The sequence below is a fragment of the Gigantopelta aegis genome, chromosome 4 (genome assembly GCF_016097555.1).
Source record: "Gigantopelta aegis isolate Gae_Host chromosome 4, Gae_host_genome, whole genome shotgun sequence".
Classification (NCBI taxonomy): domain Eukaryota; kingdom Metazoa; phylum Mollusca; class Gastropoda; order Neomphalida; family Peltospiridae; genus Gigantopelta; species Gigantopelta aegis.
Window position 1 is genome coordinate 47,918,081 of NC_054702.1, and position 14,141 is coordinate 47,932,221.

The 14,141-nt window shown below is 34.5% G+C and overlaps 1 protein-coding gene across 1 annotated transcript in view; it reads right to left on the minus strand.

Moving 5' to 3' along the window:
- The window catches only part of LOC121370640 (contactin-associated protein-like 2), an 84,135-nt gene that overhangs the window by 13,435 nt on the left and 56,559 nt on the right, over positions 1-14,141 (minus strand). The window contains exon 3 of the mRNA XM_041496007.1: positions 1,849-1,921. Within this exon, the coding sequence (XP_041351941.1) occupies positions 1,849-1,853 (5 nt within the window). The 5' untranslated portion in view covers positions 1,854-1,921. The remainder of the gene's footprint in view (positions 1-1,848; positions 1,922-14,141) is intronic.

The following is a 14,141-nucleotide window of genomic DNA, read 5'->3' on the forward strand; positions in this document are numbered from 1 at the left end:
TCCATTCCAACCAGTATATATATTGTCCTGTTTATAGGAAAGTGCATAAAAAAAGATCCCTTGCTGCTTTTTAGTTAGAGTGGATTATATCCCAACCAAGTGTTGAAATAACCAAATGTTATGACTACCAACTGTCAGCAGAAAGTTGGCCAACTTGATGGTTGCATTGTAATTTCCCCAACTCCCAACTTATACACTCAAATTAACAACTAATGGGTTATACGACAAAACTTTAGTTGTAGAAGGGCTTAGACTAGCAACCGGACAGTCGTAGAAGTCATTCATGACAGCAGAAAGTTGGCCAACTTTGTGCTGGCAGTTGGTAGTCAGAGTCTAGCATTAGACAACAATAGCATCAGTTCAAAATGTCTTTCTTTTCTTTGTATGTGTCAGAATTCAACAAATCCACCAGTCAGAGTTTGTGCTTTTTCAAGATGGGCTAGTGATAAATAGCCTGCCTGTCCCATGTATTATGTGCACCGGTGTATAATGCAACCCCCCCCCCCCCCCCCCCACTTTAAACATTTATTCCAAGAAAAAAAACATGAACTACAATATAATGCACACCATTTTTTTAAACCACAAAATCGATGGTGAATGAAAGATATAACGTTTCCCCCTGTCACCAAAATTAACGAAAAGCGAAAGCAGCGGTATATTCAAGAAACAAAACTTAAGTTAGGTACTTGAGTACATAGACCTACATGTCACACAAAACATAGGCTAGTACTTGTGTACTTACATGTCACAGACTCACACATGCATAAATCAAAACAAAATTATATACCTCTACACTGTAAATGACTAATAAATAAATGAAAACAAAAATATAGCATATTACATTTGGTTCTCGTGGCTAACATGAATGCGCAAGATTTCTACACTTATAGTACTGTGGCATATTTCCGGTTTGACGGAAATGGTTGAATTAAATCTCTTGGAAATCAAAAATATTTACGGTCCAGTTTTGTCATTTTTGTGCACTTTTTGGCGAGGTATGGATACTTTTGTACATTTATTTTGCATTTATTACAACCATTACAAGTGAAAAGCGATTTTTAAGAGGGTTTTGGCGTTTCGTTGTAATGAACACTGTCAATACCCTGGAAAGTACCCTAAACTACTGATCAGTGATTTTTTATGGGTGAACGCTGGACATTTTTTTCTATTGTTATGTACACTCCCATTTTTAACCTATATTTTCTGAAGAAAAAAAGTATGCATAATACATGGGAAAATACGGTAGTTGTTAAAAAATAAAGGTTTCAGACCTTCACTATTGAATATTTAGTTTCCAACAATTTTTTATCCATTTCTAAAATTGATCTATGCAACTTGTTTTCATTTAACTGATACCCTATATATTTATAATACATGTACTAAACTTAGTTTACAACATGCATACAAGCTCCTTTAGTAATATCACTTTATATGCATGAATTATTATTATTATTATTATTATTACTGCAAATAAAATAAAATAAAATACATTTTAAAATTTCAATAAAACACTTGCTTGATGTGTGGATGGTTTTGGGTTTAATGCCCATCAGTGGGCCCATTGGGCTATTTCTCGTTCCTGCCAGTCAGTACACCACAACTCGTATATCAAAGGCCATGGTATGTGCTATCCTGTCTGTGAGATGGTCCATATAAAAGATCTTTTGCTATTAATGGAAAAATGTAGCGGGTTTCCTCTCTAAAACTATATGTCAAAATTACCAAATGTTTGACATCCAATAGCCGATGATTAATAAATCAATGTGCTCTAGTGGTGTCTTTAAACATAACAAACTTTCAAACTTTTTAACAGGGTACTGTACAGATATAAAATTGGCTAATACATACCTCATATTTGTTTAATATACCACTATCATATTCAAACGTGGATCCACAATGGGGTTGAGTCAAAGTACATCATCTGAAAGAGATAATATTAATATATAGTATAAATAAAAATCACCCATTTATTAAATGAATAAGCATATTTTAAGGATATGCCTACTATGGTGATTTTTCTCAAATATAATAATATACTTGTTGATATTAAGCAATAATGTGCATTATATATCGGTGAATATGCATACCAGTCCAAAAACCTTGCTTAAGCATTCCTTTAAGTTTTCTCCTGGTTTATGTTTATGCCTGTCAGTGAAGCAGACCACCACACATCAACTAACATGTCAGAATAATTCCATACATGTTGGCCTAATGTGGAGCCAGCTATCAGACCCAGTGTAATGGTAATTAGTCCCCACTGAGAAAACAAAGCCGCATGTCTGAAATGTAGAGCTGCCAGGCCTTGCTGTGTACTAAATGGATAATCACTAAGCCTCTACACTGTAATTGTGAGAGAAAAAAAGACACTTGTTACTTTTTAATTAATAGCAAGGCATTCTTTTATGTTGTCCAGAAAGAACAACACATCTTAGAAAGTAGATAAAAAACAATAAATGAATTTTTTTAATGTTGATCTTTAAGTTATTAATAGGCCAAATGAAAGTGTAATGGTTGTACTGTACATATTGAAATCCACAGGTGGCATTTTAAGTAACATAATATGGCAAAACCTGTAAATCTGACAAGAAGGGTTCAAACGCTATATACTTCACATTATTTAATTCTACCAGTCATTGGAAAGCTAAAGCCAAGAGGGAAAATTAGTTTGATTGTGATATTTCTTTATTTGAATTATAAGACTTTCTTACATTCTTACAAGACGACTACTCTAACGATTCTTACTACCAATATCTTTATGTATAAAATTAATGAATCAGTCGTGTTGTGGTTAAGCCATTGGACATGTTTGGTAGGTACAGCTAGGGTTTTAACAACTCAATGGGTAGGTGTAAGACCACTACACTCTCTTCTCTCTTACTAACCACTAACAACTAACCCACTGTCCTGGACAGACAGCCCAGATAACTGAGGTGTGTGTCTAGGACAGCGTAGTTGAATTTTAACTGGATATAAGCACAAAAAATAAGTTGAAATGAAAATTGGCTCACGCAGGTCTGTGATATCACTGTGTTAAATAAAAGTTAACCTGCTTTTGTCACGAGTGGCATTGTAATGTGCTCTATCATTTGTCTTCAGCAATTCGTTTTAGCAGAATCAAGCCAATAACTGATTAAGAATGTAGAATTAATATTTGGTGTACATAATAATAATAATTAATTAATAAAACAAATGTAGGATTGGATTTTTTAATCTTATTTTTCAAATTCTTTCTCAATAAACGTAAAATGAAAAATACCTTGCAAAATAAAGTGAATTATCTATAAAATAACAAGTTGAAAAGAGTTCTTATTTCCAAAAATGTAAAAAGTGGATTTTGAAGAGTAATTGCATAATTTTTTTTTTTGAAAACTATATCTTCTATATGTGGACTTTGGCCCACAAGTGAAGTTCTTGATTATCAACTAAACAAACTGCTCTGAACAATTAGCAAATAAAACTGATCACTGACAGCAGACAACAGTGAACAATAACAGTGACACAGGCGAACCTGTCACAAGTCCCAGGTTGTGGAAAGAGAACCTGTCTATTATGGTTAGTTCAGATAGACATTTATTATGTTAGTGAAATCAAGCCTGTAGGAATGACATCTGAACTGGGGAGGGGGGGGGGGGTGCACAATCTTTAGTGAAGGAGGGCAGTCTCTAGTGAGAGGTGTTATTTATCACTACAATATTTTTAATCTAAGACATTTATTACCACAGTACAGAAATTGGAATAGGTAAACATATTAGAGTGTGAAACCTACAAAATAATGCTAATATGGTGATGAATCATATGTGCTTGATAGAATCTTGGCCTAACTTTCAGTAGATTTCTTAAAAATAAAAGTAAAATGACAAAAGTTATATTGGGAAAAGAAAAAAACAATTCTGTCAAATATGTCTGAAATCACATCCTGTGACACCTATACTACTTAACACGATACTTGTCATACAATAGACCTCTTTTGCATTCCTATTGCGCATGCGTGCGAAGAGTGACGTCCCTTGCCTAATTAGATGGAATCCAGGCTGAAAACAAACTGGGGGGCATGATCGACAGTTGTCATGAGCATCTTGAGTAGCATCTCTAGCGACTAACATACATATTTTGTATCAGATGGTATAATGGCAGTGAAAAACGGTTTACTAAAGTTTACATTGGAATGGTTTAAGACCTTATTTATTTATTTATTTTATTGGCCTAACTCTTCTTTTTCTTTCACCATTTTAATTATTTCGGTTTAAATTCAGGCTTGTCTGTCGTCCGAGGCATTATACTTCATATGTTTGCTTCTAACATTCAAACGAAGTACCTTTTGACTCTTGAGTTTATAATAAAGGAACCATCCTGAGTTTGTAGCCATATTATCAAGTTGTCGGCTAGTTTAATCTCTTATAAATAAACCTTACACGTTTCTTAGGCTACATATTCTTGCTTCAAATATAAATATCTGTATACATATGTAATACAGTCACATTTCTGGCCATTCTCGGGTTGGAAACAACCGAGAGGCCTGGGCAGGGAACTGTACCCCAACTTTTAACTACTTTATATAAATCTGGTTTAACACACACACACACACACACACGACTGTGTCCCTCCACTACAGATTGTGCCCCCCACCCCCATACGTATCATTTAATTTTTCTTCAAAATACTGAACAAAATTTTAAATAATTGGCTAAAACGAAATTCCGACAAAAATCCAGAATGTATATTTAAATCACATTAAATATGATAAATATCTGCATACATACATGCGTGTGCGCACACACACACACACACATTATCATTTCAGTCCATATCTGTTATTTACTGTATACGAATCAGAACCGATGGCGTTAACAACAAAATAAAAACATTTCGTGATAAGCAATAATACGCAAACATCTCCAATAAGTATTTGTTGGATGTTTACAGAAGTTTTGGATTCCTATTGATACAATAATTAATAATAGAGCTAATTCACGTTCCTATTGTGTGGCCTCCCATTGTCAATGCCCCCCAATTTGTAGACAGGGCTATTTTTACAAGTTCTTGCATCAGTTCACGACTAGTGTCCACCAGTTGCCCCACTATGCGCACATGTAGCATGTGGAATGTGAAAGAGGTCTATTAATTAAATGTGACTCACGTGAAGATAACTGTATACTTCAGTCTATAAAATATAAATTATATTTATATAAATTTATATCTTGTATGTATCACTTCTATATTTTAGATGACTCCTTCTGATAAAAAGGCTAATTTTTATGTGAACATGTTATAAACAGGTTTGACTGTATTTACCGGGGTATAAACCTTGAAAATTATTAGTGATCTAAAAGAATTCATATTTTCAACAACACAGCAATAAATGACATTATATCAATAGAACATATTGATCTGATCTACGTCAACAGCTAAATTCACCAAAGCCTATTCCAGGCTCAAAACATGATAGCCCAGCTTGAATGCACTGCCTTGACAAAAGCCATCAAACCAAATGGCAAACCAGTGAGGCTAGGCATAAAGCGTAAATAACTGTTTACCCACAGTGAGATATTAATTCATTATTAATGCTACCCATTCAAAACTAAAGTGCTACTGGTAAGAAGAGAGGAAGATTCTATTTTTCTTTACTTGATGTTAAACCAACTACATGTGTATACATAATTATAGCAATAACTATGCATTCTTTACCAAAGTTTTCTTTTATTTTAATAGATTTTCTGGAGGCCAGTCCAGACACACACACCCGTCCCCTACCTGCACAATTTCCTACACACATGCCTGGGCTATTCAGGTGTTATTTGTTAAAAGCTGGTATATGGTAGCTACCTTGTTTGACATTTACAATTTTAAAATATTAAATTAAATAACTTTCAATTTTTAACTAGCATATATGTAAGGCCAATCTTATTAAAATACATGACACTGCATTCATAGCAGTGATGTACCTTGTTAACTTATATTTAGAGTCTATCAGAATAACAGCTGACAAACGCTATGTAAAATATCCACAGCCTATTTCACACCTGGCATAACATCTGTATGTAAATATGACATCAGATTTACCATGTTTACCTGTGGTATATCACAACCTTTCTGACTTAGAGCACTAACTTTCAATTCTAGGTATAACATATATATATACATACAAAATGCACTGCATCTGTCAGAAAAAAAATTTAATATCTAAATCTATCTTGCTCCTATTTTAGGGGCTTAAAGGGACAGTTCTGATTTTGCTACCATTGTAAGATCTTTTTTTACTAATAGATCCATTTTTAACTATTTAAATTACATATTCTATCACATTTTCTTGTCTATATATCCAGTTTGATGTTGGTCAGCTGAATGTTTGTAAGAGCTCAGACTTGATTCACTCTCTGTTATATACTTTTTCATACATATTAAAATACAGGTAAAATCTCGTTTGGGCTACTACAAACATGAGGATGACCTGAAACACATTCATGTTTTAAACATGAAAATCTATTTAATATGTAATTTTAGCTGCTGAAAATGTTCTATTTATCTGTAAACTCACTCAGGATAGTCTCTTTAAAATAATAACAATAATTTGTAAACATAATAATGACACATCAGGGCATGTGAACCAAGAATTATTACAGAATATGGTAATTGTGGTATCTATTTAGATAGCCATTAAGTGAAGTCAAGATCAACAGAAACATTGCTGCTGGCCTATCCATTCCAGATGTCCTGTCAAAGGATTGCTTGTTGCTGTAATTGGTCATGTTTCTCTTGATCTTGTCTTCACTTAATGGCTATCTAAATAGATAACACAATTACCATATTCTGTAATAACTCTTGGTTCACAATGCCCTGATGTGTTCAATGAGGGGCAGTTTCCGAGAAAGAAAGAAATGTTTTATTTAACGATACACTCAACACATTTTATTTACAGTTATATGGCGTCAGACATATGGTTAAGGACCACACAGATTTTGAGAGGAAATCCGCTGTCACCAATACATGGGCTACTCTTTCCAATTAGCAGCAATGGATCTTTTATTTGTGCTTCCCACAGGCAGGATAGCACAAACCATGGCCTTTGTTGAACCAGTTATGGATCACTGGTCGGTGCAAGTGGTTTACACCTACCCACTGAGCCTTGTGGAGCACTCACTCAGGGTTTGGAGTCGGTATCTGGATTAAAATCCCATGCCTCGACTGGAATCCGAACCCAGTACCTACCAGTCTGTAGACCGATGACCTAACCATGACACCACCGAGGCCGGTCAGTTTGGAGAAGACCAATCCAATAACCCATTGCATCTCACAAAGCTATATCTTATTCTGAGCAACAAATTTTATTTGTAGAATCCAAGAAATTGGATTTCTATCTTTAAAATGTTTCTGCGAAAGAATTCCCTGAATCTTTCTAGAGCTGATGTAAACTCACTACCAAATGAGTCATTGAACCATTTCAGCTTCTTTCTTTTTTATAAATAGACTTTAAAAATCCTACATAGTAAACTGAAAATAGTACATTGCAAAATGAAGATGTTTGTTTTATTAATATTCATTGATTGTTTACACATGTACCTGTGTTTACAATTTCAAGATATACGACTGGCTGCTCCTAGATGATGACCAGGTCACCAATGCCATACATCCAATTAAAAAAGCAGCACGGTGGAAATCGATTACACTGTGATGTATAGTTAACCTGACAATCATGGGTCTATGACGCGTAAGTTAGCTACAAGTGCAACAGCTGTAAATAACTTTTAGTCGAAAACGGTGTTAAAATTAGGTTAAAACCTGGTTTTTGAGGATATGTAAGAAATAGAATAATACATCCGTGTCCATTAGATATCATTTATCTCACAACTCGTTGTTTAAAACCTGGTTTTTGAGGATATGTAAGAAATAGAATAATACATTCGTGTCCGTTAGATACCATTTATCTCACAACTCGTTGTTTAAAAACATATCAAACTCACTTTTGCTCATTAGATACATTTTAAAACAACTTGATGTGATTAAATGGTATCTAACGGCCACTCATGCATGTATTATTACGGTATCTATTTATCCAATAATTTGGTACTGTAATCATAATGACTGGTGTTTATATACATGTATATATTCTTAGCATATACATACAGGCCTCACACGAGGTTCAAAGTGTAGGGCAATGTGACTTCTCTCTCACATTTTGAGAGGGAGAAGTTTTTAAACGAAGGGAGACTTGATTTTTTTTCATTAAAAATAATAATAAAAAAATACAAATAATTCTGCCATCTTTATTTGTATGTTGCATTTATTTACCAACAAATAACATGACCAACAAATAATGTGTAATCAATGAAAATGTAATATATATTAAAAAATGAAACATATGTAACATACATGTAAGTATACAAAAATATATTGCAAAAAATGAAAGGCGAATGCTGCCGACAAATTTGCTGTCTTTGAGCAACTCAGGTCTGTCGCCGACAGCCAAATACAGTCAATTTGTCAGATTTTGTGGAATCACCGATTTCCTAAGATGTCTTACGATTTGAAAAGACAGGAATTTAGTCTGTTAAGATGGTATAAGCATATTAGAATATCGATAGTCTTGTGTTATATATGCAAATATTGTGTATGGGATCGATCTGTTTGCAGTTAAATCTAAAACTAAAGAAATATATCATTTGTAACCGAGATATAGAACCTTTAATATCAAGGAATACAAATTAATCATACTGCACTGGTTATTTTATTATATTATTCTGATATTAGAGTCAGTTATTTACATTTTGTATATTTATTGAATATTCCTTATTATTTTTGTTACATTTTTGTAATTATTTTTAAATTATCTGTCCCTTATCTGTTTTCCAGTGCTAATGTTTAATTCACTACTGATTTTTAAAACATATTGTACATGGTTTATAATATGGCTGAATGCAGTGTCAAGAGTCAAATTTGCTTTCACATATAAACACAGGGGAAAGGTTGCATCGCTTTTAGTTAAAAGCATCAGCTAATAAAAAGAAAAGAAAACTAAACACAAACAAGAAAACATTCAATAACTTATTTTAAATGAATACACAGAAAAACTAAACTATACATTTTTTAACTATATCTTATGACAAAACCAGACACAGAGTTGATTTTTGACATGCTTTTTATAAACAACCACTACATTCTATAGAATACACCAAACATTGCTACCATAATTGCATTTTAAAGACTAAAGATTGAATTTTCTTAAACAAAGCTAATAATAATTATAGTGGCTTATTAAATAGTATAAATTGATGTTAAATGTAAAAGTACGGGAATTGAAAAGGTAAACCTCACATTACTTCGTTCATATTTAATTTTTTTGGCAATATATGTATGGTAAATTGTATGGAACATAATGTCTAACATACTGACATGTGAAATACAAACAATTATCTAAAATCCGAATAGTTTCAGCTCTCTATAACCAATATTCATCATCGATGTCTAGCCGTGTTTACATGCGGAGAATGATCAGAAGTGTGACCAAACATTTTGGGCCATTATGGAATTGGCAGTGTAGTGTTAGATTCTTTGTAAAAATTTGAATGTATCTAGATGCCTATTTATATGTGTGTTAGCATTGACAACGCAGAGGCCACATCATCTGGTTTTTGAGGGTGGTAATTCACTGTAGCAGTTAAGATTTAGTTTTCCGTATTCAACTCTTGTGGGTATCTACATGTACATGTTCTAAGCACACACTTCAGCTATCCGGACTGTCTACAAGTTAAATGTAATTGATTAATAAGAGGTAAGCAAGTCAGTGTATAGTGGTCTTAACCCCTTCTCCTCACCCACTAATGAGCTGTGCCATCACCCTGTACATCCACTGGTACTGGAACACAGAACACAAACACAGTCTTATAGTGCTCGCCTAAATGGTGATAGGTTGTAGGATCAATCAACTTCAGTGGACTCACTGTTTATTTCCCATTCCAACTAAATCTCCCACAGCTTGTACACAAGTCTGTATTATGTGCTGTCCTGTTAGTAAACTAGTGCATATAACAGATCTTTCACTGCTAGTCAGAAGCAGCTTATATATGTCAGCAGTAAAAGTCTTTCACCATCTTCACCAAGTGTTGCAATATCTGTATATATATCGGGGCAGGATTTAGCTCAGTCAGTTGAGTGTCGCCTGAGGTGCTTGCATCGCAGGATCTATTCAACTGATTGGGGTTTTCTCACTCCAACCAGTGTATCACAACTGATCAAAGGTTGTGGTATGTGCTTTCCTGTGGAGAAGTGCTTATAAAAGATCCCTTGTTGCTAATGGAAAAATGTAGCGGTTTCCTCTGATGACTATATGTCAGAATTACCAAATGTTCAACATCCAATAGCTGATGATCAATGTGTTCTAGTGGTGTCATTAAACAAAACAAACTTTAACTGCATATATCAAATAGCTTAGTTGAAAACTGTGCTGAGGTGTTTCCAATCAGTCCTAAACCAGAAGCTCACTGGACCACAGGCTGCACCACGGAGACTGTTACATTTAGTCATTGGACATGTTGATTGTGTTATCTCAAGTGAACAGGCCGGAGACAATGAGCTAACTATAAGATAAGGAAGGCTTTATGACTTGGAGCAGCATGCTATACCATAAACAAGTAGTTATCTCATCAGCAGCAAGACATAGCTCTGTGATTATCATACAAAATTGATTACTTGGGCCTTAGGGATGTGATTATCAACTGTGAAGTCCATATCGATTAATGGTGCATGGATGGGGTGCAGAAAGGAGAGCAATATTGACTGTAATATGCTCCCAGGGACATAACTACACCATAATAGTAAAAGGCAACTGTTTACATGATACACAAATTGCTACATATAATTTTTATCTCGTCATCACAATCGTTGCACTATTATTATTACCGTATTATTATTACCGGTATTATTATTATTATTATTATTAGGATCATGGTCTACAGGCTGGTAGGTACTGGGTTCGGATCCCAGTCAAGGCATGGGATTTTTAATCGAGATACCGACTCCAAACCCTGAGTGAGTGCTCTGCAAGGCTCAATGGGTAGGTGTAAACCACTTACACCGACCAGTGATCCATAACTGGTTCAACAAAGGCCATGGTTTGTGCTATCCTGCCTGTGGGAAGCGCAAATAAAAGATCCCTTGCTGCCTGTCGTAAAAAGAGTAGCCTATGTCGCGACAGCTGGTTTCCTCTAAAAACAGTGTGAGAATGACCATATGTTTGACGTCCAATAGCCGATGATAAGATAAAAAATCAATGTGCTCTAGCGGCGTCGTTAAATAAAACAAACTTTTTTAATTATGATCATGGTTCTTGTTAGTTTTGCATACAGTTAATGTAAGGCTAGTTACACCTCTGGTTCCATATAGCACTGCACTAATTGTTGTTTATTTACCAGTGATGCACTGAAGTTGCTATTACCAAATACCGACAGCCAGGGGCAGGATGTAACTCAGTGGTAGTGTGTTTGTCCAAGGTGACATAGGGGTTGGGTTGATTACCCTTGATGGACTCCAGTTGTTTCCTATCACAGCATGCACCTCATTACTGGTATATCAAATATCATGGTATGTACTGTCCTGTCCATAAGAAAGTACATATGATTATTTGCTACTTTTTTCAGGAGTAACCTATGTGGTGGTGGGAAGTTTACTTTCATTTTGTGTCAGCCAATTGTCAAAACACCAATCAGCCATAGTTTAAATGTGCTGAGGTGTCATTAAACAAATATTCCTTTCCTTTCACAAGGTATTCACACTAGCTTAGTTTGAGTAGACCTCATTTGACCTGCATGCTAACAGCAGTAGGTCAAGACAGGTCATGCTGACAATGCACGAGCATCTTCATTATGATTATGATCTGTACGACTTTAATCAGTGTTTATTTTGATTCTAAAAAGTTATCACAGAATAACTGGTATTTTCAGTTTTCTTCATCTAAATAATGGTAAATCATTTATAGTGTAACACAAAATAGACACAGAAATTTAGTACCTAAATAAGAAACATAAATTATTACAGAACAATGTGAAATACAAAGTAAAGTTTGTTTTATTTAACAACGCCACTAGAGCACATTGATTTTTTATCTTATCATCGGCTATTGAACGTCAAACATATGGTCATTCTGACACTGGTTTTTAGAGGAAACCCGCTTTCGGCACATAGGCTACTCTTTTACAACAGGCAAGGGATCTTTTATTTGTGCTTCCCACAGGCAGGATAGCACAAACCATGACCTTTGTTGAACCAGTTATGGATCACTGGTTGGTGCAAGTGGTTTACACATACCCATTGAGCCTTGCGGAGCACTCACTCAGGGTTTGGAGTCTGTATCTGGATTAAAAATCCCATGCCACGACTGTGATCCGAACCCAGTACCTACCAGCCTGTAGACCGATGGCCTAACCACGACGCCACCAAACCGATAATGTGAAATACAAAGTATATGACTGAAGTATATTTCGATATACTAGTATTTTAGTTTTTAAAAATCCATCTATTACCGGTAGTATTATATACACCCAGTAACTGTTCACACACACATACACGCACGCACGCACACACAAAATTTATTTTTAAAAACTATCTATATGCATAAATAGCTTAATATTGCCCCCGAAAACACAACAAGATTTTCATGTTGCATCAGTGCTGTTGACACCTGAGGCACACGTTTATTAAACCCGATACACGTATATGGACATTTTATTTTAGTAAATGATGTTATAAGAATGGAATTTAATGTCTGTGCACTTTGGTCATAATATTAACTAGAATTATATATAATTATATTTCTTCTCTCAGTTATTTACCACTTAATTATCATTTCTATTTAACTTTCTAGGTATAAATGTGGGTACAGCCCATGAATGTATATATATGTTGCCAGAACACATGATGGATGCTAAAGTACTGTACTAAACTGATTGGCCTATTCAGTAGATTATGACATCGGCCTGGATGGACCAAGAAATTAGTACGTTCATTTTAACATTTTTAAATCATTATTCATTATATACATGTACATGTGTATATTTCACACTTCAGAAACTCACAGTAGACAAAATACAATCATGACATTATTCAAGTTGTGCAACTTTTTTTTAAACTGATTGTTAGCAACTGTCACCAATTGAAACTTGCCTCTTGATTTCATAATTATGTAAATTTTCTGAAATAACATTAAATTTTTTAAAGAATCATTTCAAATATAATAAACATAACATTGTTAAAAAAATAATATATAGCCTACATATATATATATATAAATATATATATATATATATATATAGTCAAAACCTGTCCTAGCGGCCACCTGTATTCAGTGGTCACCTGCCTTAAGCAGCCATTTTTTTCCCTCCCAAATGATTTATAATGTAAATGCACCTGTAATAAGAAGTCACCTGTCTAACGTCGCCAACGGCCACTCAAATCGGATCCCAAATCGCTAAAATACCTGTATTAAGCGGCCACAGTAAATGTTTACTATTATATAAAAGGGATATTTAACAACAGCGATAAGATGCAGCAAATAACCGATCTTCACACCTTCAGGAATACTAGTACCCATTCAGTCCCGACATCTCTACTGTGTATCAATTAAGAAAGTATGACTATGGAAAGCTTCTAATTGCCTTTGGGCAGGCTATGCTTGACAATTGTAGATTCGAGTATTGTCAACCTAGCAAGGGTTTTGCCGTATGACGTCATACAAGATGCATGATGTCATTATTTGTAAGACACTAGCTACATTCAGTCACATTAAAAAAGCGTTTCTAAACTCTAATTCATAAATAAATATACAAGTTTTGTATTGTTATCACAAAACTAAAAGTTATTTTTATTTACTGCACTTCAACAAATGATTTAATAAGTATGTTTATTGAAAATCTACTCTGAAATACTTGAGTCGAGTCGGGCTTATGGTAGTACTAGACCAAATAACTTCCGGCTGGGTCAAAGTTCGAGGTGCACCCAACTTTTGATAGAGAAGTGAACACCACAAGTCCTGTGATTGGTTATAAATGTGAGTGTGTTGGTTGTAAAAAATAATAGTTTCATCTGGGTAAAAAAAATATGCAATTTTATTTCATCTAGTACCAGTGTGTTAAGTAGCCTTGTGCTTGAAACAT